The sequence below is a fragment of the Cladosporium halotolerans genome (assembly GCF_011745625.1).
Source record: "Cladosporium halotolerans strain TM138-S3 chromosome Unknown Sca1, whole genome shotgun sequence".
In the NCBI taxonomy this organism is placed as follows: domain Eukaryota; kingdom Fungi; phylum Ascomycota; class Dothideomycetes; order Cladosporiales; family Cladosporiaceae; genus Cladosporium; species Cladosporium halotolerans.
The window spans coordinates 965,106-992,336 of NW_027191452.1; the positions used below are offsets into that span (position 1 = coordinate 965,106).

Consider the following 27,231-nt stretch of genomic DNA (forward strand, 5'->3'; position numbering starts at 1 on the left):
AGCGGTCCGCTTCTGACATGCACGCTCCCAGTCAATAATGAGCTACCAGACACGACTCTGGCGTTGTCAATCTCGGTCACACTCTTCTCGCCATCTTAGTCTCTGATATATCTGTTGGTGTGTTCGAACTAATATACGTAATACCTAGTCTGCGGTCTACTATATAAAGTTATTGAAAACTTTCCTATTGATTAAAGATATTTTATTGATCTTAATATTCCGATCTATACTAGAAATCATTCTAAATAATCTATAGCTTAAATTCATATTTCTAGCTTTCTTAAAGATATATCTCGATAATTTTATTCTTAGAGATTAAGTTCGACTATTAAGTCTACTAATATAAAGTTTATATATTTCTATACTTATTAATAATATCTTTAGTTAAAATTTATATTTTAGACTCTTTTAAATAAGAAAAACTGAAAAAGCTCTATTATTAAGTATATATCTTAACTATTTAGTATTTTAATATTAATTCTATATATTTCTATACTTAGAAATAATACCTCTAGTTAAAATCCATATTTCTAACTTTTCTAAATTTAAAAAATTTAAATAGCTTTATCAATATATTAAAATTTTAACTATATATTCTTTTAATATAGATTCTTTATACTCTTATATCTATTAGTAATATCTCTAGTTAAGATTTATTCTTCTAATCTTTCTAAATTTCAAAAAAATCTAATATTTATATTACTAGTCTTATATTTTAACTACTTAATCTTTTAATATAAACCTTATATACCTTTATACTTATTACGAATATCTCTAGTTAAGATTTATATTCCTAATTCTTATAAATATAAAAAATCTAAATAGTTCTATTATTAAATATAAATTTTAACTACTTAACCTTTTAGTATAGATCTTATATACTTTTATATCTATTAATAGTATCTCTAGTTAAAATTTATATCTCTAATTTTTAATAATTAAAAAAATTAAATTAACTTTATTATTATCTATAGATTTTAACTATTTAATCTTTTGATATAAACCTTATATACCTTTATACTTATTAAGAATATCTCTAGTTCAAATTTATATTCCTAACTTTTATAAATAATAAAAAATCTATATAGTTTCATTATTAAATATAAATTTTAACTACTAAGTCTTTTAATATAAATCTTTTATATCCTTATATCTATTAATAATATCTCTAGTTAAAATATATATTTATAATCTATTTAAATAAGATTTTTTAAAATAATTCTATTATTCTATATGAATTTTAACTATTAATTCTTTTATTATATTTCTTATATACTCTTCTATATACGAGTAGTATCTCTAGTTAAAATTTATATCTCTAATTTCTAAAAATGAAAGAAATTTAAATTAATTCTATTATTAACTATAAACTTTAACTCCTAATCTACTTAGTATAAATCTTATATACTCCTCTATCTATTAATAATATCTCTAGTTAAAATTTATTATTATATTTTTTTTAAATTAAGAAAATTTGAATATCTTTATTATTATATATAAATCTTAACTACTAAGTTTTTTAATATAAATCTTATATATTATTATATATATTAATAGTATCTCTAAATAAAATTTATATTCTTAACTTTTCTAAATAAAAAAAATCTAAATAATTCTATTCTTAGATATAAATTTTAACTACTTATTCTTTTAGTATAGATCTTATATATATTTATACCTATTAATAGTATCTCTAGTTAATATTTATATACCTAGCTCTTATAAATTAAAAAAACTAAAATAACTTTCTTATTATTATTAAATTTTAACTGCTTAGTTTTTTAATATAAATCTTATATACTCTTATATCTATTAATATTATTTCTAGTTAAAATTTATATTTCTATCTTTTTAAAATATCAAATTTTCAAATAGCTCTATTATTATATATAAATTTCAACTATTTATTTATCTTATATGATTCTCTAGCTAGCTATAATCTAAATATAGTATTTCTAGTTAAGATATCTTAACATAGTACTATATACTCTGATGTTAGATAGACTTATTATGAACTATCATGAATATCATTAGGTATCAGATTCCAAATTCTTACTCATTTACCATATCCTATATACTATTTTCTTACTCATAACATATTCACTAGCTATTCAAGTCTAGCTACTGTTCTTTTGGGTTGATTAATACTGTCTGAGACTACCGACGACCAGCTTTTCGGAGTCCCCTCAATAGCTTTACGAAATCAACTAAATCTCATTGTTCTTCTCCATGCCTTTTTCCCTTGTCTTACTCTAGCACAAATTACTTGATTCGGCGGAATCTGGCGAAATCTGGACTCACTCTCGATGTGGCGCATCCAAGCTTGGGTTAAGGCGCATAGGCGTATGGTACGAGATCGTACGTCTTATGGACCATACGCTTGTGCCTTTGAACCCAAGCCGATAATGTTGTCATATCAATCGCAGAAATTCAACTAAATAGATATCTTAGCGAGTCCGATCGTCTCCAGTCTGTATTTGCGGACAGCAAAGAGCGGACCGTCACTCCTCCGTTGCCAGCATTTTCATCTACTGTTTTTGGAAAAAGTTTCATTTCCCCGATGACTGTAGACCAGAAGAGAGTCGCGGTCCATGATGCTTTTGTTGGATTGTGTATCGACCACTGGAAAGCGAATTCCCCCATGCTCAAAAGCCAGCACCAACGATAGTTTCTTGACAGAACTTCGGCGCTCTAATTATCCCTTTACACTCGCTTGCGACTAATTCAACGTCGCCAAGCGAGAGGCAATATCAGAACAAAGGTTCCTAGCTCGCAATCTCGTGTTGTTATCATGTGTTGCGGCCTTCGCGCGGGTTATTCTGGATCAGGGTCAGCCGACTGAGAAGACTCTGACCGTTCATTGCTCTTCAATCATTGGTCAATAGGACCGATGCACTGCGCACCGAAACAGGGAAGTGGCGACCCAGTTGCTCGCGCCTTCCTACAACCACGTTTCTCAAAACGATGTGTATTACCTCAATGTTCGAAAGCTATCGACTAATAAAATTAAACGTCGTCTGAAAGATCGGTGGCGGAACGACATCCGCTGTGCGTCGTCGAATCATGTTGAAGCCATTCTTGACGTGGTCCGCTCGTTAAACTTTAGTCTCAAGTTCCTGCGGATCCATCGCTCGCTTGGGCAACGCGAAGATCATTCTTTGATAATTCAGCAGCTAAACGTTGGTCGCTCTTTGATCGAGATGCACTCTTTGGCCGTCAAGCCTTTTTCTGAGCGATGGATTACCTCGAGTGCAGCTGCAAACTATCTTTTGGCTCACATTGAGAAATTCTCGTCGCAAATTCATACTTATGTGCGCGGCGAGCAGAGCGAAGCCGGCCGTTCACATGCTTCTCTTCTTGAATCACATCACCCACCGAAAACCCATATCAATAGTAATCTTTTTGTCTCGCACAGAGCTTGGGTCATTGTGTGATCATCCTCCGATCTCGAGTTGTTCGAAAGTTCAGACTCAGTGTAGATCGAACTGTTTCGCACTGCACGCGAGCAAGCCCCGAACGTGAGTCTTGCACCTCGTCATTTGCTGATCTTGCATTCTGCTCGGGATCGAGAAATAGGCTCATTTCCTCGCAACGTGTGACGCCAATTGCGGATGGGTACTTCAGCACCTTTTTACAAGTGGCACCCTTTTCAAGATGAATCAGTTCAAGCACAAGAAGAACTTCCAGATACCACTTTTGATATCGGCCTGAGACTGGTCGGATGCAACATCCGGTTGGTCCTCGCGATCGATTGTGTCGAACCGCCATTTGCATGTTGATTGTGACACGGCAGGTACTTGCTTCTACATCCTCGATGTGGCTTCTTCTCATATCTGAGACGATCTGCGCAATTGGTGTTTACGACCTTGCCGTAATTGCTGTACTGGTTTTTGAATGCACTGAGCGACTGCATTTGCACCAATCAAAAGCGCGCCACATGTGTCGCACCCCCATGTTCTCCTCATCGACCCACATGGCAATGGGACGCGACAACAAGATCCAGACACACCACAAGCAAGTTCAGCCAATGACTGCTGCACATGATCGATGTCGGAGCAAGCATCAAAGCCCGGAACGTTCATATCACCATCGTATATGTAGAATCCGGCTTACATCTCCATATGTTTGGCCAAACAAATTTGATCAACGCCTGCACTTCGACGATGTAATTCCAAAAAGCAAGTCGAAACGTTCATGTCATTAACATACATGTAGAACCTGCATACATCCATCATGTCCAAGAAAGCCTATCTACCCAAAAGCTCTCATCATCGCCATGGAGGCTCCCCAGGATACCTCCTCCCATCAACCCCACTGACCGGCTCGTTCGCAAACCTCGTCACTTTGGGCCTACCCGGGCCCCTTCGATCCCCTGGGCCCTCGGGCGCCGAGTAGAACGCATCGACATCACTGCCGCGTCCAAAGTCGTCCGGCCCAGCACCCCTGCTCTTGCGTCGGCTGTTGCGCCTCGCACGCCTGTCGTCAGGGCTTGGAGGCGGGCTTTCTTCTCCTGAGAAATACGGGTCGTCGCGCGGGTCATTGTAGCGAGGGTCAGGTCCTGGAGGCGGACGAGACCTTCGGCGTCGAGGTTCAGGCGGCGGTGGCGGCCCTCGTGGTGGGCTGGGATACCGGTCGTCGTACGGAGGAGGACGCGGCCTTGAGGCAGGGCGTGAGCCGCGACGCCGCGGAGGACTTCTCGAGTACGGACGGGGAGGGCCGCGGGGCGGAGGACCGTCGTAATCGGGATGACGAGGAGGGCGGGGACGACGATTTGGTGGACCGGGGTACTGCCGAGGGTCGTAGTTCATTTGCGGCGGCGGCGGTGGGCCTGGGGGAGGGCCATCTCTCCCGAAAGCATTGGGCGGTGGCGGCTGGCGGGCGACGTGAGATGCAAAGAGCGGGGCGGCTGAAGGTCCGAAGGATGGCCCGAAACCTGGCTGGCGAGGAGGCGGCGGCGCCTCAGGGGAATCATCATGGGTCGAAGCACGCCGGCGTCTGGAAGGTTCTTCAGAGGTGAAGTAGTCATCGCCGTCACGCTGCGAGGATGGGGTAGGCTCGTGGCTTCTCGAGTGTCGAACGTGTGGGTCGTTGAAGTCGCGAGGGACAGGACGGGATCGATGCATGGATCCTGGTCGAGGGCTGGGCTCGCGGCTGTATGCGGGATTGTCATCTGCTTCCCAGTCCTCGTCTGGACGGTTGACCATCGGACGAGGCTCAAGGCGGGAGCTGCGGCGACGTGAATGGCGACGAGGCTGTACAGGTGCTGGTGAGGGCAATCGCTCGTCATAGGGATCCCTCTCAGGTGGAGGGTCGCCAGGCAAGTGATGAGGCAGACTGCCTCTCCTTCTGCGCTCCCGGTCAGGATCACGACTACGGCGCCTGCTTCCATGTCGGTGTTGGTGATCAGGACTGGGACCATGACCATCCCACAGATGAGGACTAGCGACATTTCGCATGACATGCCCAAACCGTGACGCAGCTTCTCTGCTCTTCCCTCGCAGCGAGGAGGACCTGGGACTAAGACCTGGCCGCTTTGAGCCATTGGGCACCACCGTCGACTTGCCATCCACATGCCTGTACAGTGGATTGCGGAAGTATGCCAGTGCCGGACCCCTGGAGTCTACGCTCTCTTCATCGTCGGTGTCATGGCCTCTGACGGCAACTCTCGAGCGATCCACTTCTTTCTCGTCCTCGATCTTGCGAATTTCTTCTTCCGCCTCTGTCCGCAGTCTTTCGGAGACACCTTCGTACCATGCCACCATATGCTTGTCGGGTTGTGCTGGAAAACAGCTTCGAGGGAGTATCTTGGGTAGGACCTCACCCGTGCTAGGGTCTTTGATATCATACCGCTTGACGGCTTCCATGAGAAACACGGAGTGCTCTTCTGGACCGAGCAAGACCTGGATGGTCTGCCACATGATCCATCCTTCGGTCTTGAGTGCCGGCACAGTTGGATCCGTGAAGGTGGCCGAGTGCGGCAGTGGCTGCAGGCTGTGGAGACATCCAAGCGATTTGTAGATGAACGCGATGCTTGCACCTGGTGTCCCTAGGAAGAGCTGATCGTAGTTACCGTTCAGATCCCTGTAGAAGTTTGCCAGTTGCGAAGGCGTCAAATCGGGGTTGTCGGAGGGCTCGTAATGTTCATTCTTGTGATGATTAGCACCTGTCCACACAGTCCGAGCATAGCTTCAGATATGAGCATTTCCCGGATGGCGCGAACATACGATCATGTCTTTCACACCTCTGAGTAGGGCCTTGAACTTGTCCGTGCCTGTCTTATCCGGCTTGAATAGATATCCCCAAGCCTCGTGTGCTTCTCTGTCCTCGACGTCGCGCTCATGATCATCCGCCGGTGTCGATTTCACGTCTTCCACGGGAGTCTCAGCACTGTCATGCGCTGCTGGGGTGTCTGGATCCATATCGCGGGATGGTTGGGCGGCTGAGCGGCGGTGACCGCTTACGGTGTCGAGCTGTCGCGCCAGAGGAGTGAGAGTCGTCAAGCTAAGCGCTGCGTGCTGGCATGCTGGGAGAATCACAGGGGACTAGGAGACATAAGAGTGCATGAAGGAAGAATACTTGAGAAGACGCTGCAGCCGCACGTCGACGCGACTCGGGCTCGTCGGTGTGGGCATGTCGTGTCTCGCATGTGAAGCGGGCGGGCAACGACGTCAGACGGCTCGGAGAGAGAGGCTGGCGCTGCTGGTCGGCGCTGCTGGCTGCCTCACGGGCGACGATCAGCGGCGGTGGGAAACAGCCCCGCGCCACGTGAGCGCCGGGCTGCAGGCTCAGGTTGCTTCCATCCGAGCCATCCACCACCAGCGCGTTTGCAGCCACTCCCCGCTCGCATGTCGCTGGTGCATGGAGACACACACGCCTTTGCACGCAACGACCACGAAACGCTTCTCTGAGCTTAAACTTTAAGCACGTGCCTGGCTCCCACATAAAGTCAAAGTAAATATGACACTCGTCACATCCTCCATAGCGACTTCGGCGTGTGCCAGCGTTATCTTGCTGCCAAGATCGCTCGTGCTTCCCAGGGCTGGAAAGGCGTGAGCCTTGACCCAATGGTCGAAGTTTGAATCGTTGCAGCAGATCGGCAGGTTTCGTATAAATTCAGTCCTCAAAGATTTTCCAGATTCCTTTCGCATCGTGCCTTACTACACATTTTGACCATGAGATTCTCCAACTGCTCAGTCTCCGCGGCGCTATGCCTTGCCAGTGCTTCGCAATTGGCATCTGCATCCTCGCGCCTTCAACACTGGCCGAAGGATGCTGCCGCTACTTTGGACAAAATGATCACAGCCAATGCGAACCAGAGTAATTATGCTGTTTTTGACATGGATGTCCGTGACTATCTCCATTTGCTAGCCGATCGCAGCATCTGACATACCTCAAACAGAACACCAGCTATCGATTCGATCTGGAAGAGTCACTACTGCCGTTCCTCGAGAACCGCGGAATCTTAACCCGGTGGAACCTCCCTTCCGAACTGCACCTAGTCGAATTCAAAGATTCCGCCAACTTCACCGAGACACTGTACAGTTACTACAGCCGTCTCTGCGAGATAGACGACCTCATTTGCTACCCATGGGTGGCACAAGTCTGGGCAGGCTTCACTCTGGGCGAGCTGAAAAGTTTCGTGGATGAGCTCATGGCGTACAACCAGACCATCCCCACCAAATACTGGGATGGAGATGAGGTGGTAGATCACGAAGTCAACCCTCCCAAGATCTTTACCGGTCAAGTCGAGCTGTACAATGCTCTCATGGCAAGCGGCATCGAAGTTTATGTGATCACCGCTGCTGCAGAGGAGCTCGTCCGTTTCGTTGCATCGGACCCGAAGTACGGCTACAACGTCAAGCCCGAGAACGTCATTGGCGTCACGACCATGCTGCGAAACGCCTCCTCCGGTGAGCTCACCAACTCGAGGATCCAGATTGAGAACGGCGTCTACGACGAGCAGTCAAACCTCGACTTGATCTTCGGCACATACCTATACACTCCGGCGACCTGGTTCTCCGGCAAATGGGCTGCCATCCTGACCTACATCGACCAGTGGAAGAAGCCTGTGCTGGCGGGTGGCGACTCGCCAGGCAGCGACGGGTTCATGCTCTTCCATGGCGTCGATGTCGCCAAAGGTGGTGTCCACCTCTTCGTCAACAAGTCGATGTCGGCATACGAAGAGTTGAGCGAGATGATTGAGGAGAACGCCGCCGGCCAGGCTGCCAATAACCTGACTGTGACTGCGGACAAAAATTGGGTCGTTGTTCTACCTGAGGAAATCTTGTAGTATGCTGTGATGTACACAATGATCGGGTATGGGAATCGAAATTGCAGCATGTTCCTCCGTATCACGATTCCGTCGAGTTGGGTATGCTGGATAGAGAGTGGTGGAAGAAGTATGGGGCTAAAGCAGAAGAGAGCAGTGACTATCAGCTATGACCTGTTGAGGGTAATCTTGAGACGTAATTCTGCATTCTTGAGATAATGCATCTGCAACATGAATTGATTGCATATATATCATCGGTTTCAAGCGTCTGAGGGTCGAACGACTCGTCAGAGAAGCCGAGTCTCAATTGAAGACTGTCCATTCGAGCTTCATTTAAGCGATCGTAGCTTCGTACTTGCCAGTCAATGGTACATCGACATGGAGCACGAGTTTCTTGTTCTCCGCGTCGTAGTCCGCATCTTCCGCGCCATCAGGCTTGGAGTCAACACCAAGAAGTGTGATGGTCTCAACATTGACGCCAGCATCGTAATCAAACGATCCGTCCATGCTGAATTTGCCGTCCTCGTACTTGAAGTCGATCTCAGAGATGGCGTCTTGCTCCACGGAGATGCCATCGTCGAGGTACAAAGATCCCTCTGCCGATCCGTCGAGACCTGGAGCAATGACGATGTTGAAGCCCTTGGTACGAAGCGCGGTGGTTGTGTTGGCGCTCTCGACGCGCTGAGGGTAGACGACTCCTCCCTTGTAGTGGACAGTGATATCGGTGAAATCAACTTCGGCAGTGACGTACTCGCCCTGGCCACGGACAGGCTTGCCAGTGCCCCATTCGTAAAAAATGTCATCCGGCAGGTAGTAGTTGACTGTTGTGCTGTTCTCCTCCGTCACAGGGCTGACAAGGATACCGTCGCCAAGGAAGAGCTGCAGGTCGATTGGGTAGGTGTTGGCATCCTCCGGGTAATTGAAGAACAAGGGGTTGAGGGTCGGCAGGCCTGTCTGGTTCTGCCTGTACACGGCAGTGTACATGTAATCCAACAGCTGATACCTGATCGACATTGCCCTTCTAGCGGCCTCCGCAACTGTGGGCCAGCGGTACGCTTCCTGCGAGTTGGCGCTGATCTCTGCGTGGTTCCTGTAGAAAGGATATGCGAGGGCACCGAGAGTGAACCATCTGGCACACAGAGTCTCAGTGACATTGCCGCCAAAGCCGCAGACGTCTGGGCCAACGACCGGGATCTGATAGAGACTGGCCATCTGCAGGATCTGAGAGATGGACAATCGATATTGGAACCATTCAGAAAGGTTGTCGCCGAGCCAGTGAGAGACATCCTTGCCAGAGCCCGCGAAAGTGCTTCTGGTGATGACAAGCGCGCGATCATCCGGACGCCTTGCTCGCATGGCGTTGTGGGAGTGGGTCGACATCATGGCGCCGTATAGGTTGTGAGTATCGTATTGCGTCAAACCTCCAGATTGAACGATGTCTGTGTCAGCAGTGCTATCGGCGAGAGTAGGCCCGGCACCGTTCTGAATCATGTATGGAGGACGAATGAGCTCGCGGTTGGGTAAACCCTTGCACTCGTTGGGTCCGCAGCCAGAGCCCGTTTGACCACCATTTTGCCAGGAATCGCCGCGTCGTCCTTGACGGCCTTGACCCCAATGTTTCCTCATCGAGTTCCATCGTCCTGACTTGTTTCCATGTTGCTTCTTGCTCTCAGATCGTTTGGTGTTGGTGATTGAGCGCCTGCCAGAGCCTCCAGAGGCAAAATTTGGTTGCAGGCTGTCTGGGAAACCAGGAATTGGAGCATCAGGACCCTCTCTGACAGGAGGAGGCTCAGGAGGATCACCATCGGCTTCTGCGAATGCTTCTGGAGTCGTGTTGTTGCCGGGGTAGGGGCGGTTGTAGAAGTTGGCTGGCTCTGGAAAGTCGTCAGCAAAACCTCCTCATTTCTCCCCCATTCCTCTTCTATTATCTCTACTTCTTCTCCTCTATTTCTTACCGTTCATATCAATCCACAATCCATCTATATTCGGCCCATTAACACCATCAAAAAAGTTCAGGAACTGTTCGTCCCAGTATTGCTGCGAATTCGGGTGGAACCAGTCCGGGAAGTAAGAAGGCCCCGCCCAGACGACGCCTTGGTAGTTTGAGCCGTTCAGCTCCTTCATAAAGGTATCGTAACGAAGGCCCTCGTCGAGAGCCGGGTTGGACTCCTTGTAATAGACTGCAGGGTCGACCATGACGATGTACTTCTGGTCACGTGAGTGAATGGTGTCAACGAGGTCCTTGACGAGATTAGGCGGAAATCTCTCGGGATCAAGCGTAAAGATACGACGACGATCCATATAATCGACTATTGTATCGTTAGTAGTTGCGTGGTGAGGCATAATGGTGGCAAGCCGACTTACTATCCGTCCACATCGTCTCCAGCGGGACGCCAGCTTCGGAATAGTTCGCCACCACAGCAGCGACTTCGTAAACATCTTGATATCCGTATTTGCATTGATGAAAACCAAGGCCCCAGTATGGCGTCATAAGAGGGTGTTGCGCGATTTCAGCGTACTGTGTCGCGACGTCGCGAGGCGATGGTCCAGCAATGAAGTAGAAATCGAGTACGCCACCAATGAGATTGTACTCAAGCGCTCCATCGTTGATGTAGATATCCATGCCATTGGAGTTCAGCAGGAACACACCATGAGTCGCGTTGCCTCTGTGGTCAAAGTAGATCGGGTGAGCCCCGTAGAGGTTCTCTCCTTGGGGCGTGCCATACGAATCTCTGGTGTAGATGGTACGAGTGTAATTTGTCGTGTTCAACTGGAAATTGTCACTGTGCTCCCCGAGACCAAACAGATGAGGCTCCTCGGCCAATCGGGTCTTGAGGTAGACGTACTGGCTCTCGAACACCAGTTTCTCGCCTGTCGTATCGAAAAGAACCTCACCCGTATCGGAACGGGACACCGAGAAGGAGAAAGGGTCTGCCTGGAAGTCGAACTGGAGATTCGAATCCTTCGATGAGCACCATTGTCCATAGCCTGGGCGAGGAAAGACTTCGTCCGGAACCTGGTAGACAGTGTTGTTGCTGTCCTTGATCTTGACGTGCAAACGATCGTTGGTCTGGTACTCGACTTCCAGCTTCAATTCTGGAAGATCGGTGCCAAAGACATTGCAAGCTGGACCGGCAAGGGAGAGGTCGGCATAGAATCCGGAGTCTGTTTTATGTTGGTTTTTGGCGACGTAACCAGGACATGCCGAAAGGTCTTTCTCATACAAGTCACGACCAGGGCCATCTAGGTCCTCGACGCCAGCGGCGCTTTGAGCGATGGCGGTACCGCCAAAGGCTGCCGCCGAAGCAAGTATTTTTTTAACGATCATAATGATACCAGGCAGCTTGAACTCGCCGAGTGGCTTATTGTTTTGTTCAATGTCTCGATTACTGCACTTTATATAGCGATCACCTGCCCTCGCCAAGCTGGATCATCGGATGGCGGTCACGATGTCATTACAGGAACACAGAGCATGAAGCGGAGACTCCGCCCGGGGCAAATCATTACCGAGACCGCAATATTGTCCAACATTACTCCTTTCGTCGCCGCAATGGCACGCGGCTAGCTCTTCCGAATGATGTCGGCGGTATTGTCGGTGACTCGCCCCGCTTTCATGTCTTCGATCCCCACGCAGCTCCCGCATCATCCCCACAACAGATCCAGATGAAGAGGGGAAGACAAAGTATAAACAACCGACGCATGGCTTCAGATGCTTGGCTTCGAAGTCAAGCAAGTTTGCAACGATAATCTTGCCGGTAATAGCACCGAATACCTACTGGAAACTCATGCGTTCAGATTGCTCTCGCTGGAAGGCATCCACACTTCGGGACGCCTCTGTCAGTGGCAATGCGTCTACCCTCCAGAATGGAGCTATGCTCGTATCAACGTCTTCATGCCTTGAGAATTCTGATAGCTCCCGGAACGAACGAGTCGAATTGAGTTAACAACAGCTGATCGCTGAGACGCGAGCATTTATTAGCCCTCAATGCTGACAAGTGGAACAATGGAACGAGAGCAGCATTTACGGTATGCGGTAATTCATGCGCTGAGATCGGCCACGTCGTCGTTAGACAACTGCAAGGCAGGGGTGGGAACCGATGGACCCTCCGTGGATCACCGTTGCAACACGCTAGAACACCTTTCAGGTCGCATTCGCTACTGCTGAGCACCGTGCATATCGGTTGTGTTCGCCTCGCGAAGGCTAGTACCCGCGTCCCCCGTCTCGAAAGAGACTTCTTCAATCTATGAGAAAATCTAGCGTGCTTTCCCCCAACCCAGCTTCGTCAGCATTGCTGCGCTCGTACCAGAGATCGTAAAGTTACCGGGCGCCTTCACGTCGAGAAAAGTGCCCGCGTTATAGTCAGGGGTCAGGTGGCCTACTGTACCATATAAAAAAGCCAACGTGCGCTTTCGCCTACCCAGCTTCGCTGTGCTCGTATCAGAGATCCTAGAATCACCCGGCGTCTTCACGTCGTGGGATGTGCTCGCGTCATGGTCAGGTACTAGGTTGCCTACTTTATGAAATAGCCACCGTCCTCTCCGCCTACCCAGCTTCGCTAGCTTCACTACGCTCGTATCAGAGATCCTAGAATCACCAGGTGTCTTCACGTCGTGGAATGTCCCCGCGTCATAGTCAGGTGTCGGGTGGCTAACAACATATGAGGGGAAATGAAATGATTTATGTGAATACAGACCTAGAATGTGTTTGGCAATGTGATGATGCACTGTATATACATCTTACCACTCCTGGATTTCGCCCTGCTTCGGCCTCTGCATACGCACAATCTTGTCGCAGTTGAGCAGACACAGTGGATCGAAAGCCTGCTTCATCTGTTTCCGTATGTCAGCACTCGTTCCTGGATGTGAAGCGTAGCGGGATTTTCAGAAAGTAGCTTACCTTCCTCATCAGATCAACAGAGCTCTGACCAACTTCATGCGGTAGATAGTCTCTCTTGACGAGCCCTACGCCGTGTTCGCCGGTAGCAGTTCCCTCCATTTCGATCGCGCGCTTCACCATGCGGTGCACGAGCTCTTCGGCAACAGCATGCTGCGATTTGTTGTATAAGATGATAGAATGAAAGTTGCCATCACCCACGTGGCCGACAATGCTGCCCAGCAGGCCGGAGCGTGCGATGTCCCGCTTGGTCTCATCGATGATGTCGGGCAACCTGCTCATGGGGACCGCGACGTCGGTCGTCCAGACGCTGTCCTCGGAGTTCTTCTTCTTCGCCATGACGGACCAGAGGGCTTCCTTGCGTGCTTGCCACAACTCGTCGGCCTCGTCGGTAGAGCGAGCAAACTCAAACGATGTCGACTTGGCCTTCTTGGCCATTTGCTGTACGATGGAGACGTGTTCTTTGACTGCAGATGGCGTACCAGCAAACTTGAAGAAGAGCGTCGGAGACTCTTTCCAAGAACGGGAAGTAGATCCAGCGTCATTGATGCACTTCATCTGCACATCATCGAGAATCTCAACAGCAGCAACAGGTACGCTGGCGCCTACGACGTTGAAGACACAGTTGGCAGCATCGCGGATAGTCGGGAAAGTGGTGACGGCAACAGAAGTACTGACGGGGACGGGGGTGACCTTGAGAGTAGCTTCAGTGACGAGACCGAGAGTACCCTCGCTGCCAATGAAAGTGCGGGTGAGATCATAGCCAGCGGAGGACTTGCGAGGGCGTTGCTTGGTCTTGATAATGGTACCATCAGCGAGGACGACCGTCAGACCGAGCACCCAATCTTTCATAGTGCCATAACGGTAGGCGTTCGTGCCACTGCAACCAGTTCCGATCATGCCACCGATCATAGCGCCAGGACCAGGGTCGGGAGGGAAGAAGAGGCCATCTTGCTTAAGATCTTCGTTGAGGTTCTCCCAGCCGACGGCCGGTTGAACAACAACGTCGAGGTCGTCTTTGTGCAATGCGATTATCTTATCCATCCTGCTGAAGTCGATGCAAATGCCGCCGCGAGTCGCCGCGAAATGTCCCTCCAGAGAAGTACCGCCAGAGTAACCCGTGACAGGAATCTTTCTTCTGTGACACACTTTCATGATCTCGCTGACTTCCTCTGTGTTTCCAGGCTTGACAATCGCGAACGGAACATCTCCAGGGTGACTGGGGTGGCTGCTCCACTCGCTTCCAGAATGCGATGCAAGCTCCGACGGCTGCGTTGAAATGTTTTCCTCGCCAATGATGGCCTTGAACTCACCCCATGCAGACTGCAATGTTGCTGGCGACGTATCATGCTTCGGTCCCTCCAGATTATTCAAGGGCTTGGTCGAGGCTGTGTCCGGGTCATTGGGAACTTGCTTGCCGTAGAAGTATCCTCCAATGGCGCCAACAGTCAACACTATAGCTTATCAGTCGCCTTTCCAGTAGGTACCATGGGCATCATCTCTTGTCAACATACCCAGCGGCACTAACCACGGAGGGCTGCCTCCCCGTGCCTTCTCAGCTTCCCTATGGGTAGCGAATCGAGCTTGCTCCGCCTTGTCCCTCTTCAGCCGCTCACCGGTGCTCTGATATAGCTGGGCCTTGAATGATTCCGTCTCTTCCTGCTTCGGGTCGGTAGCGTAACACCGTCTAGCGCTGAGTTGCTGCACAGCTCCGTTGCGCGAACGCGGCGCACAGGATTGGAGCAGCGTCCGGCGGAGAGCTCGACTTGAAGCCGCGGTGCACGACATGACTGCCGTGTTGGAGAATGCAACTGCTATTCTCACTCGAATACCCCAATTTGAAAGAAGAAAACGTTCAAGCCATTGATCCAACGGCGCAAATGGGTCAGTCGATCGTTCGTCCTCAAATGCACATCATGAACCGAGCTGTTCGCGACTTCTCCGCACGCAATCCGCAATCCGGCGGCGGCCCGCTTCACAAGCTTACATAAGGTAGCCTCGGCGGGTGAGCATCACGGAACTTTCAACACGCCGTGCGTGCTTAGCATCCGTCGGTTCGGCTCCTCCGTCAATACCTCTATGAGCTCGTGCCGCCAGTCTCATCAGTCCATCACTGCAACGACGGAATGTGGTCGCATTGCCAAGGTAGAGTGGCGCATCTCAACTATCGTTTGTATTCCACACGGAAGCTTCCTCCTCACTTACAACAAGACCACTGCAGTATATAAGATGCATAGATTTTGGGGAGGAGCTTTCATTATCGTAGTCTGATTTATCTCAAGTCTCATGTGTTTGGCAGAAATCTCAGGGCGACAACTCAGCCTCCTCTTCGGCCCTTGACGAACCCAACCAAGTTCTCTATTACACCCTCGAGCGCCTCTTTCTCTTTGACACCCTCATCTCTTCGCATTAACCAGTACTCAAGCACACCGCTTGCGCGTCCATTCAATCCATCCAAAGTCCCGACGTGCTCTCGCAGCTCCGCGTCAAGCATGTTCGCCAGCGCCTCCACTGTTGTTGAGCACAACAGCGCGGCAGCATTAAGGTCAAACTCAGGTGGTGGCGGCGGACCTTTGAGTGTGGTCGGTCGTTTTTGCTTGGGCTTAGCTGCGCCTCTCGAATCGAGGGATGTGCTGCTATTGTTGGCTGATCCTTGCTTCAAACGCTCAACGGCGCTGCTGTGTCGGGGAGACGCGGTGGAGGAGAGATTGATATTGGGAAGGACGAGGCGTTTCTGCTTGGAAGGAGGCAGGATCTCATCCAAATCCACAGGTACTCCGAGCGAAACAAGAAAAAGGCGACGGATACGACTTCGGGTCCAATTCGGGGGGGCCATTGGTGGTGGTTGAAGGAGCTGCTGCCAGAGGGAAAGCGAGCGGTCTGAAAGGAAGGCAGCGCCGGTCACATCGGATGGGCGTGGCCCGTCAGGTGCTGATTTGGATTCGGGAAATATTGAGTCGAGATAAGGGCCAATTGATGAGTCAATGTCTGAGGCGGTAGCGAGATTCAGCGGGGACTGAAGTGAACGGGCAAGTTAGTATATGGATACACAAGATTGGGAATGAAGATCGCTTTGCACGCTACTTACAAGGCCAGCTAACAAATCGGGCTGCTGCGTTTGTGCTGGTGGTGCAGGCTCCGAGGCCATTGGGGTTTCATCGGCATCGTCAAAGTCACCGAAGTCATCGTCTGCCTCTTGCCCCTCTGCGAAATCGTCGAAGTCGTCACCAAAATCGTCGTCATCTTCGTTAGTCTCGTCCTCCTCAATTGCTGCTGGCTCTGGCTCTGGCTCTGTTGTTTGCTGCTTCTCCGCTTCTCCGCCCTCCCACATACTTCGAAACCAAGTTTGTTGCTCGTCATCGCTTAGGGGCTGGCTTTCTGTGTTGCTCTCTTCTCTGTAGGGCTCGTCAGTAATTGCCTTCTCTATCGCACACCGACCAACTCACCTACCCTCGCTCTGCGGAACCAACTTGATCTCGTCCGGTTCCGCGTCTGCCAAGCGCATTTCCCTCGCAGCTGTACCTTCGACCTCGCCATGCGCCGGGCGGTCGTCGACTCGCTCCACGACAGTGCGAGGAATGGGACTGCCGGCGCCGCTGTTTGTGCTAAGATTGCTAGCAGCCCTACTGCGGGTTGTGTTTGATCGCGAACGTTGACCGTCGGGAACGACCTCCATTTCATCGGGAACGGCGTCGAGCATGCGTTGCCGGTATGCCTCGGTACCAGGGACTTCGCCATGCGCGGGCCTGTCGTCCACACGCTCGACACGCATGATAGGGTTGGAGCTAGCACTTGTCGGACGCTGTTCGTCGCCTTCAGAGGCCGACGAGAAGTGGTCGTCGGAAGATTCTACCAAACGAGTGAGCACGGCATTCCATGAGCAGGTTGAGTGAGTGCCTTTGTACCTTCGAGCTCGCGCGCACCAGGGTCCTCGGGTTTCTGTGAGGGCGGTTGTAGGTCGGCCATGGTAATAGATAGGTTCCGGGTCGCAAGAGGACGGCTGGTGAAGTGTATGGTGGACAGAGGGAAAAGACAGAGGAGGGGAGCGCCTAGGGAAGACGATGCGGGCTGTGCAGCTCAGCAATGCCCTGCGACGTTGGTCTGGCCCCATCTCCACCGCGTCGCTCACCGCGCCAGCCGACGTCAGTCTCGGGCGACGCTGAGCGCCTCAGGCCGCAAACGCTCAAGCTTTCACGTCGGAGCGCGCGCGTTCTCCAGTAGCAGCTGCAATGGGTGCAAGTTTCTAGTGAAAGACCGCAGCCTCCTGTCAACGCATCCCCATAACCACCCATTGCTCGTTACGGCGCGGACAGACTGCGATGGTCCGCTGAGCTCCTGACTGCACAAATCACTGCTCTTCGTGCACGCCGCTCCGCCGCGTTCCACCGCATCGACGCGCATTCCGTCGCATTGCATAGCACGGCATAGCATTCCCACGGCACGCCAGACGCGCCACACCCCCCATAATCATGGCTTTCAACTTCGGCTCCACCACGCCCAGCTCCAGCGGCGCTGCTGGAGGATCGCTCTTTGGCACCGCAGGCTCAAGCAACAATCAACAACAGTCGAAGCCGCTGTTCGGCGGCGCGAGCACACCTTCAGGCAGCGGCGGCGGTGGTCTCTTCGGAGGCGGCAGCACTACACCAACGACGGGAGGCGGAGGCGGAGGTCTTTTTGGCAACGCCGCTTCGAGCGGAGGGCAACAGAACAGCTTGTTTGGCAGCGGCAGCGCCAGCGGTACCTCGACGCCCCAGCCTTCCGGAGGCGGCCTCTTCGGCGCGAAACCTCCAGCGCCCAGTGGAGGAGAGCAGAAGGGCCTATTCGGAAGCGGCGCATCTACCCCGAAGCCGGCGGGCGGGAGCCTTTTTGGAGGAGCAGCACCTGCAGCAAGCGGTGGGGAACAGAAGTCTGGCGGCGGCCTTTTTGGAAGCGCTGCTGCCGGTCAGAGCGGTACCAGCACTCCGCTTGGTGGTGGATTCAGCTTTGGGCAAAAGAAGGACGAAAGTCAACCTGCACAAACACCCGCTACTACTGGTGCTTCATCTGGCTCGACGCTTTTTGGCGGCACCAGCGCTACATCGAACCCTCAACAAACATCGACGACGGGCACATCAGGAGGCAGCAGCCTTTTTGGCAACAACACATCTTCTAGCGGAGGCGGGATGTTTGGACAAAACAAGCCCCAGACCGCAAGTGCCGGCACCGGCAGCAGCTTGTTCGGTGGCTCACAGACGCCCGCAAGCACCACTGGCTCATCTAACACTCTTTTCGGCCAAACTCCTGGAGCAACAGCTGGGCAGCCAAGCAAGCCACCTACAAGCAACCTGTTCGGCGGAGGAAGCAGCAACACCACTTCCACCCCGGCGGCAGCTCCTGCTGGAGGTCTTTTTGGTGCCAAAGATGCATCTAAGGAAGGCAGTGGCGCCAGCACGCCGCAGGCGACCAAGACAGCGGCTCCGAGTTTCACCCCAGCGGGCAACCCCCCGAGCGCCAGTCTTTTCGGAGGAGGAGCTGCCGCAGCGAAACCTACCTCAAACCTCTTCGGCCAAACATCCAAACCGGACGAGAACAAAGCTTCCGCTCCATCTTCTGGAGAATCGCAAGCCAAGCCTGCCACGCAATTTGGCTTTGGCAACCTAGGTGGAGGGGCCACTACTGGTGATGCATCAAAGTCCCTTTTCAGCGAGAAGAAGCCCGAAGCGAGCAAAGAAGCGCAGCCGTCCACTGAGAAGCCAGCGGAGGCCCCGAAGCCTGACCTTTTTGGAGGCGCGTTTGGCAAGAAGCCGGAGGGTACCCCGGCAAGCTCAGCCCCCGGTACGTCTGCTACTCCCAGCTTGTTTGGTGGGGCTGGTGCTACGTCTTCGTCTCAACCTACCACGACTACTGCCACTTCTGGCGCGACAACAGGCTCCACACTGTTTGGCGGCGGTGCAGCCAGCACTTCTAAGCCAGCTGATACATCCTCAAGCGAAAAGCCAGCTGCGACTTCCGGAACCACTGGCGGAGCATCTCTGTTTGGCGCTTCCACGGCTCAGCAACCTTCGCAAGCTTCACAGCCAACTCAGCCGGCCTCGCGTCTTGCAGGCAAATCCCTAGACGAGATTCTGACGGCGTGGTCCACCTCTCTCGCTACTCACCAGTCTCGCTTTGCCAAGCTTGCAACTCAGGTGGGCACCTGGGACCGTGAACTCACGAACAACAGCACATCCATTTCCAAACTGTATTCCCGCTGCTTCCAAGCGGAGCGGGACGTTGCTGAAGTGGAGCGCCAGCTCTCGACAGTCGAGCAGGGCCAACGGGAGCTCGAGGCTCGTCTTGACAAATACGAGGCTGATGTCGATGGCCTCCTCGAGCAAGCTGGACTCAGCGACGCTGGCGGTGTTGACCGCGAGCGCGAGACCACCTACAAGGCTGCCGAGGCCTGCTCCGACCGCTTGATGGAAATGAACCAGAGCCTGACGGCTATGATCGAAGGGATCAACGACGCTTCGGCTAAGCTCTCTTCTTCGTCTGCGTCGAGCGGCAAGGCTTCGAAAGAATCGGGCGAGGACCCGCTCAGCCAGATCGTGCGCGTGCTTAATTCTCATCTGGCGCAATTGCAAGTGATCGACTCTGGTGCGGCGGATCTGAGCAAGCGCGTCGAGGCGGCGCAAGTCGATGCCGGTGTTGCGGGTAACCGGCTTGGTGCTAGTATGAGAGGCTCGATGATGGGTGGAAACGGCAATGGCGGGGGCGAGGTCGCGGAAGGATTCAAGAGAAGCTTCTTCAGGAGCTAAACAAACCCTTGCTACCGATAGCGATTGATACATGGAAAACTGATTGTACGATGCAGAGTTGGAGAAAAAAATGATGTCCGGGGCAACGGCGCGTCAACCCTGGAGTTTGTACTTGAACTACACTAGCATGAATATCTTTTCTTCGGTTCACTCTCCTACATGTCATTCGTATCTGTGGATCGTTCATTTTCGTTCAGCCTTAAGCAAGCATTAGGGTGTTTGGTTTCATTGTGGCAGGGCGAGACTGACAGGTCTCATCCATTTCCATATCCACATTCCTATAGCTAAAAGGCTACACGACTCGTAAGAGAACGCCTGATGGCATAGATGCATCCTGAACCAGTACCGACGTCGACTAGCATCTAATCCGGCCTGATACTCCTTAGAAACCGGGCACCACCATTAGCACCCTTGTTCCCCTCGGCCTTTCATCTCCCGAGGGCATAATCGCAATAGAGTAACGAAAACCGCAACCATCGGCAAAAGAGAACGCCTATCAAACACCGTCCGGGTTTATCGTCTCCAAAATCAAAAGCAACGGCCGCCTTCCGTCATCTTCTCAGTCGCTACCCCCAGAGCTCTGCTTCGTGGGTAGTCCAGGCGGCACGCCGAACCCGGCACTACCCTGCGTGCCCACGGGACTCTCACCAGCGCCGACATCAACACCCGATCGTTTCTTCTCTTTCTTTGCCCACCTCAAGCCACAGGCGTTGCACAAGGTCTTCGGGCCCTTCGGGCCTTTCCGCCATTCGGGCGAGTCCAGCGTGCCGCAATCGGCGCACACGTACTCGTCGGCGACCTTGGTCTTCTTTTTCTCTTTCTTGCTGCTGTCGCGTTCTCGGTCACGGTCAAGCAGGATCGCAATGCCGGCATCGCCGCGGATGAGAGCGGGCGAAGTGTCTCCAGTAGAGATGCCGTGGCTGCGTTCGCCGTCCCGATACCGCAGTCCGGTTAGGAGCTCGATTGATTCGAGGTGCGTAGAATTTGACTCATATCGAGACATTTTGTCGGCGATGGAATCGCTTTTCTGGCCACTGAGCGCTTGGCTGAGGTTCTGTCGAGTGAGGGCGGTATTCGATATCGTCGGCTTCGCGGGCGGCGGCATGCCTTGGTAGTTCGGACTGGGTTCTTTGCGGGAACCCTCGGGTGTCTGTTCGGGGCTCGTTTTCTGAGCTTTGTTCATCTGCTCTGAAGGCGTGGCTGCTGTGGTTGAGAGCTGATCGCGGTAAATGCGCTCTTGCTCGGCCGTCTCATCGCGCTCCTCACGTTTGAGCTCGTCGATCCGTTTCATCAACCGCTCGTTCTCAATCTTGTGTTCGAGAAAGGAGTCCAACAAAGCCGCGTTCTTGGTGGGGTATGGTCTTGCCATCATGAAGAAACCCCTACAGACTCCAGCTATGTGCGCTTGTTCAGGTGGACCTTGCTCCAGCATTTGCGCTTGTTGGGTGCCGGGCTCGGGGGGACTGATATGTGGGTGACCGTGGCATTCAAATATCAGGTACGTGCCATCGTCTTTCTTGAATCGGTAGAAGAAGCGCAGCACGTTGCCGCTCGCGATACTTTCGTTGAACTCGCGCATGAAGATCCCCGTGTCGTCAGGATGTACATACTCGCCGATGAACTTGCCAATAAGATGTCGCGGCTCGTATCCTGTTATCGCTTGGCAGGACGGGGAGACATACAGTATGCGGCCGTCTGGTGTAAGGATATGCAGAAAATCTCGTAGCTCTTCAATGACCCGTTGCGACCAGTTCCTTCTCTTTGTAAACTCCGTGAGTGTGGTGTGAGACGGCTGATGCATCCCATGTGTTGTTGGCAGAGGTCCCGCGCCCGCACCCGACATTGTCGCTTCACTCTGGTCTTGGAGCTGCTGCTGGCCTTGCTGGCTCTGCTCATTTTCCAGCATTCCGAACGGTATGTTTCCAGCTCCCGCGGCCATGCTCTGCAATCGTGAATCCAATTGTTGCGTGCCCATTCCATTCTCAATAGAAGGCGCAGCAGAAGCCTTGAAATTTGACGGATCTCCGACAGCGCCGCTCAGGTCCACGTCCAGATCCATGGGCAGCGACATGTCCAGGTCCAGGTTGCCTCCCATCAAGTCGGTCGGGTCTAAGAGCGGCATTTCGGACGCAGGACCGGACAACGGGACCTGCCCCAGGCCGCTGCCCTGCTGAGAGGCGCCCAGAGGATTGTACATGGACATGGCGGTCGCGCTGGCGCGGTCAGCTTCCCCGACGCGGTCAGTTTACGGCGCGCAGGGGTCGCATCGACGATGCGACTCGCGATCAAGAGGGAGGCTTTGCGGAGCACGCGACGCGGCGTCTGCGGGTCGGCACCGGGCGGGCAGGAGATGACAGTCGGCGCAAATGCAGGAGTTTTCTGGTTCCGGCGTGTGGGCTTCAGCAGCAGGGACGTGAGTGTGTCTGAGCCGAGAAATGTGATACGCGGTACGAGACCGAATTTGCGAGAATGGGGAAAGTGAAGTCGCATGGCAATCCGCACGCCGCTGACCGTCTTCTCCCACCACCCTCCCCAGACTCGACTTGCGCCTGCGCGCCACTGGTGACGCACAGCCTTAGCGCCTCAGCCTGGGACCGAGCGTGGTGAATTGCGCTCACGTGATCGCGCGCCTGCATAAGGCCCCTGCTGCGCGACTGCCTACGCCGGACGCGACCGTTTGGTACTTCACTTGCGCCACCAGCTCCTAACAAAGCAAAAGTCTCCGGCTGCTCTGCCAGCTTTCTTGCTCACACACGAGCGTGCAAGGCTTTCAGTATGAGCTCCGCGCAGCACCAGTAAATACAAATCTCTGCACCGCCCTGCTTCCCGTCCAAAACCCATCTCCTCTTCTGCGCCCACGGGCATCCATCGCCTGCTTCCACAGCCAGACCCTCTTGCCGGTCGCCCACCATGTCTCGCATAGACAAACTGTCCATCCTGGGCGTTCGCTCCTTCGACAACACCCGGTCCGAAACCATGCAATTCACGCCGCCACTCACGCTCATCGTTGGCACGAACGGGTCCGGCAAAACCACCATTATCGAATGTCTCAAGTACGCGACAACCGGAGAGCTGCCACCAAACGGTAAGCTGGGAGGCGCCTTCATCCACGACCCCAACCTCGCCCAGGACAAGGAAGTCATGGCGCAGGTGAAGGTCAGCTTCAGGAATACCGAGGGCAACCGAATGATCTGCACCCGGAATCTCCAGCTCACCGTGAAAAAGAATGCACGTAGCATGAAAGCTCTAGAATCTAACATCAACGTCTGGAAGAACGGTGAGAAGAGGTCGATCTCCTCTAGGGTGGCGGAGGTCAACGAGGTCCTACCGAAGTACCTCGGAACCAGCAAAGCCGTGCTTGACTATGTGATCTTTTGCCATCAGGACGAGTCCCTCTGGCCTCTCTCTACTCCGAAGGACCTGAAGGAGCGTTTCGACAAGATTTTCGAGGCCCAGAAATATTCTCAGGCCATCGACAACATCAAAGTCATGCGCAAAGGGCAGAATGAAAAGCTGATCGGCTACAAGAAAGACTATGAGCACAGCAAATCCGACAAGCAAAAGGCTGAGAAGTCCGAGAAACGCAGTATGGATCTATCTCAGGAAATCGAGGAGCATCGGGCCAGGAGCGAGGAACTCGGCGACCAGATCCGTGCCGCGACTGAGAAAGCCGAGCATGCTTGGAGTCTGGTTGAAGAAGCTGGAGTCATTGTTGGAAAGCTTACTGGCAAGCGCATCGAAGAAAAGACCAAGGAAGAGAGTGTGCAGTCCTTGAGAATGAATCTGTCTGAGATGTCGGAGAGTGACGAAGAGCTACGGCAAATGCTTGACGATTATGAAGGGCGTGTGGATACCCTCAAACGCGATCTCGCGTCGAGCACGGGTCGCTACGGAGACCTGAACAGAGATATCAACGAGGTCAGGAGCAAAGTCGTGACGAAGGAACGCGAGTATGGCTCCTATGAAGCGCAACATCAGAGCTACGAGCGTCAACTGGTGAATCGTGAAACCCTGGTCAAGGAAACTGCACGACGCCACAATATCCGCGGTTACGATCTTGAGGTCAATGATGACCAAGCCAGGGCCTTCATGGATCGCATCGCTAAAATGGCTCGCGATCAAAATGCTGCTTTCGAGCGCGCTCGCCGTGAGACCGCCGAGGAGCTCCAAAACGCTCAGAAAGTCATTACCAATCTCAATGAGAAGAAGTCAGCTCTGAACTCGCGCAAAGAAAGTGCCAAGCAGACCATTGCTTCCAACGACCAAAAGATCGGCTCTTTACAAGATAAACTGGATCAAATCAGCGTCGATGAGGGTGGCAAGGCGGCCATTGAATCATCCTTGCGGGATGTTGAAGGACGTCTGGGATCGAACAAAACTACTTTCGAGAACGCCGCATGGGACCAGCAGATCCAGGCTGCTGACACGAAGCTTCGCGATCTTGACGAACAGAAGGAGAAGCTGGACACGGAGCTTGTCCAAGGCACACGCCAGGCCGGCGACTCTGCTCGGCTGGACTTCGTGCAGAAGGAGCTCAAAGAACGCCAACAGAGCTTGAAGACAATGTCAGGAGCGCATGGCGACAAGATCGTTTCTGTTCTTGGCGGGGGATGGCAACCATCTTCCGTAGAGACTGCTTTCCTGCGTGCCGTGGAAGAGAGGCAAAGCAGCGTGGTCGAAGCGGAAAACCAGCGCGACGGTACAGGGCGAGAGCTGGAGCAGCTCGATTTCAAAATCAACAACCTTCGGTCAGATCTCAAGAACAAGCGCCTCGAAGTACAAGCCGCGGCCAAGGCAATCAGAGATGCTTTAGAATGCGAGCCAAAAGATTACAACGATGAGCTCAGCGAGATCGAACGCAGTTACAGCATTTCCAAGACCGACGCAGACTCTGCGAAGCTCATCCGTCAGTATTTTGAACAGTGTCTGAAAGTTGCGAATGAGCACAAGGCTTGCAACACGTGCAAAAGAGGGTTCAAGAGCGACAGGGAGGCTGACAACATGCGTACTGCTGTTCAGAGGCAACTCAGTCACGTGGAAGATGTTGACACCAAGCAACTGGAAGAGCTGGAGGAGCAGTTGAAGGCTGCCAGGGCTGTCGGATCCGACTTCGATACTTGGGAAAGGCTCACGCAAAAGGACATCCCAACGATGGAGGCTGAGGAGAGGAAGCTGACAGACAAGAGAGAAAAGTTGAACATGCAACTGGAACACCAAGATGGTGAGGTCGATGATCGTAAAGCTGCGAAGCGTGACGTCGATGCCATGGCTCGCACCGTGCAGAACATCGCGAAGTACAGCAACGAAATCGGAGCCTTTGAGGGCCAGATTGAGGAGCTGCTTGCTAAGCAGAAGGCTTCTGGAGGATCCCGCGGTCTGGAAGCCGTTCAAGATGACATCAGGAAGGTCAATGAAGAAGCGAGGAACGCGAAAGCCCATCTCGCTAAACTCACCACCGAAAAAGACCGCACGAAGAGCCTAATCAACGCCTTGGAACTCGAAGTCCGGGACATCAAGGGCAGGTTGAGCACTGCAGACTACCAATTGAAGGAAAAGCTTTCGCTCGAGGGCCACATTGAAGAGCTCAAAGGTGCCAACAACGCCCAGCGTGAAGCTATGCGTGCAGTTGATGAAGATGTTCAAGCCCTTGGGCCACAGCTTTCCCAGGCACAAGCCAAGTACGACGATATTTCAACTCGCGGCGCAGACAAGGACCGCGAGTTGCAGGCAGAGACGAGCAAGCTCAATACTAGTCTCAACCAGCTCAAGATGGCGAGCCAGGAGATCGAGTCGTATATCGAGCGCGGAGGTGAGAACCAGATGAAACGCGCCCAGCGTGAGATTGATGGTTTAAAGGCCGAAGTCGATCGTCTCGAACAGGACCAGCATGTTGTCGTCCGCGAAGTGAAGCGTCTTGAAGGAGCATTGCGCAACGTAGATGAAACCAAACGGGCAGTTTCAGACAACCAGCGCTACCGACGTGATCTTCGGGGGTTGAATACAGTCCGCGCCGAAATTGAGGAGCTCGAGCGTACGAATGCGGAAGCTGACAAGCTTCGTAACGAACGCGAAGGTGCACGATGGCAGTTGGAGCGCAACAAGCTTGCCGGTGAACAGGCTACCATCGTTGGTGAGATGAAGTCGAAGGATGTGCAGCTGCAGCAACTGCTGGCCGATTATGACATTGAATACAAGAATGCTGCGCACCAGTATCGGCTCGCGCACGTTCAAGTCGAGACGACAAAGGCCTGCATTGAGGACCTGGGACGCTACATTGGCGCCCTCGACAAAGCTGTCATGAAGTATCACACATTGAAGATGGAAGAGATCAACCGCATCATCGACGAGCTCTGGCGAAAGACCTACCAGGGAACCGATGTCGACACTATCCTCATCAAGTCCGAGAGCGAAAACGCGAGAGCCAACAAGAGCTACAATTATCGTGTGTGCATGATCAAGTCCGATGCCGAAATGGACATGCGCGGACGCTGTTCCGCCGGTCAAAGGGTATTGGCTTCAATTATTATTCGCCTTGCTTTGGCCGAGTGCTTCGGTGTCAACTGCGGGCTGATCGCGCTGGATGAGCCGACGACCAACCTCGACCGCGACAACATTCGTGCTCTGGCTGAAAGCTTGTCTGAGATCATCCGTGTGCGTCGTGCGCAGAAGAACTTCCAATTGATCGTCATCACGCACGACGAGGATTTCCTGCGCGCTATGCAGTGTGGAGACTACGCCGACAACTACTGGAGAGTCTCGAGGAACGAAAGGCAGAAAAGCCAAATCGAGAGGCAGAGTATTGCGGAGGTCTTGTAAGAACGCGGTGACCGGTTGGTCGTTTCAGCGATCGCCTTATCAGATTCCATTCAGCAAGTGTCACAATTGACTTTGCTTTAAATTGGTGGCGTAGCTTTAGCTAGGGAGTACACTTCTAATTCCCACAAAGAGGAGACACAAAATCCAACAGCTCCTCAGGAGAGCTTTCCCATGGCACACTATTTGATGCTCATCAGAGATCATGCATCCTACAAATTTCTAGGCCAACGATTAATCTGTGCTGCCAAGCAGTGATCCGCTTTCCTGATTGTACGTTGTCAGCACCGGCATACAAATATTGCTTCCTATTCTCAACATATGGCGATCAATTAAAATTGATCGCCCGCGCCGTTACGTCCACGTGGTGATAAGGCGCCCCAATAAGCACAGACTCAGCGAACTCGAATCCTTATTCGAACGCCATTATCTCGAATGGTGCCTGGAGGCTGGCGGCTGGCTTCGCGACTGCTTTTTGT

The 27,231-nt window shown here is 52.0% G+C and overlaps 8 protein-coding genes across 8 annotated transcripts; 3 read left to right on the forward strand and 5 right to left on the reverse strand.

Annotated features, from left to right (window-relative positions):
- Nucleotides 1-4,169: 4,169 nt before the first annotated feature.
- Nucleotides 4,170-6,639, reverse strand: WHR41_00354 (uncharacterized protein). Its single transcript, XM_069368960.1, has 2 exons — nucleotides 6,225-6,639; nucleotides 4,170-6,146 (listed from the first exon to the last, which is right to left on the reverse strand). Exons 1-2 carry the CDS (start codon nucleotides 6,417-6,419, stop codon nucleotides 4,269-4,271), a joined length of 2,073 nt encoding a protein of 690 aa, XP_069234146.1. The 5' UTR covers nucleotides 6,420-6,639; the 3' UTR covers nucleotides 4,170-4,268.
- A 493-nt stretch (nucleotides 6,640-7,132) lies between these two features.
- WHR41_00355 (uncharacterized protein) lies at nucleotides 7,133-8,596 on the forward strand. Its single transcript, XM_069368961.1, has 2 exons — nucleotides 7,133-7,343; nucleotides 7,400-8,596. Exons 1-2 carry the CDS (start codon nucleotides 7,173-7,175, stop codon nucleotides 8,288-8,290), a joined length of 1,062 nt encoding a protein of 353 aa, XP_069234147.1. The 5' UTR covers nucleotides 7,133-7,172; the 3' UTR covers nucleotides 8,291-8,596.
- Nucleotides 8,597-8,602: 6 nt separating this feature from the next.
- On the reverse strand, nucleotides 8,603-11,597 carry WHR41_00356 (uncharacterized protein; the record flags this gene model as incomplete). The annotated part of the gene is made up of 3 exons (XM_069368962.1): nucleotides 8,603-10,143; nucleotides 10,225-10,578; nucleotides 10,634-11,597. The coding sequence occupies 3 exons, from the start codon at nucleotides 11,595-11,597 to the stop codon at nucleotides 8,603-8,605; spliced, it is 2,859 nt and encodes a 952-aa protein (XP_069234144.1).
- A 1,329-nt stretch (nucleotides 11,598-12,926) lies between these two features.
- Nucleotides 12,927-15,066, reverse strand: WHR41_00357 (uncharacterized protein). The gene is made up of 3 exons (XM_069368963.1): nucleotides 14,678-15,066; nucleotides 13,167-14,617; nucleotides 12,927-13,099 (listed from the first exon to the last, which is right to left on the reverse strand). The coding sequence occupies exons 1-3, from the start codon at nucleotides 14,949-14,951 to the stop codon at nucleotides 13,007-13,009; spliced, it is 1,818 nt and encodes a 605-aa protein (XP_069234145.1). The 5' UTR covers nucleotides 14,952-15,066; the 3' UTR covers nucleotides 12,927-13,006.
- Nucleotides 15,067-15,401: 335 nt separating this feature from the next.
- On the reverse strand, nucleotides 15,402-17,222 carry WHR41_00358 (uncharacterized protein). Its single transcript, XM_069368964.1, has 4 exons — nucleotides 17,069-17,222; nucleotides 16,610-17,012; nucleotides 16,252-16,558; nucleotides 15,402-16,179 (listed from the first exon to the last, which is right to left on the reverse strand). Exons 1-4 carry the CDS (start codon nucleotides 17,127-17,129, stop codon nucleotides 15,481-15,483), a joined length of 1,470 nt encoding a protein of 489 aa, XP_069234022.1. The 5' UTR covers nucleotides 17,130-17,222; the 3' UTR covers nucleotides 15,402-15,480.
- A 410-nt stretch (nucleotides 17,223-17,632) lies between these two features.
- WHR41_00359 (uncharacterized protein) lies at nucleotides 17,633-19,939 on the forward strand (the record flags this gene model as incomplete). The annotated part of the gene is made up of 1 exon (XM_069368965.1): nucleotides 17,633-19,939. The coding sequence occupies one exon, from the start codon at nucleotides 17,633-17,635 to the stop codon at nucleotides 19,937-19,939; it is 2,307 nt and encodes a 768-aa protein (XP_069234023.1).
- A 559-nt stretch (nucleotides 19,940-20,498) lies between these two features.
- On the reverse strand, nucleotides 20,499-22,142 carry WHR41_00360 (uncharacterized protein; the record flags this gene model as incomplete). The annotated part of the gene is made up of 1 exon (XM_069368966.1): nucleotides 20,499-22,142. The coding sequence occupies one exon, from the start codon at nucleotides 22,140-22,142 to the stop codon at nucleotides 20,499-20,501; it is 1,644 nt and encodes a 547-aa protein (XP_069234251.1).
- A 707-nt stretch (nucleotides 22,143-22,849) lies between these two features.
- WHR41_00361 (uncharacterized protein) lies at nucleotides 22,850-26,755 on the forward strand (the record flags this gene model as incomplete). The annotated part of the gene is made up of 1 exon (XM_069368967.1): nucleotides 22,850-26,755. The coding sequence occupies one exon, from the start codon at nucleotides 22,850-22,852 to the stop codon at nucleotides 26,753-26,755; it is 3,906 nt and encodes a 1,301-aa protein (XP_069234250.1).
- Nucleotides 26,756-27,231: the final 476 nt, after the last annotated feature.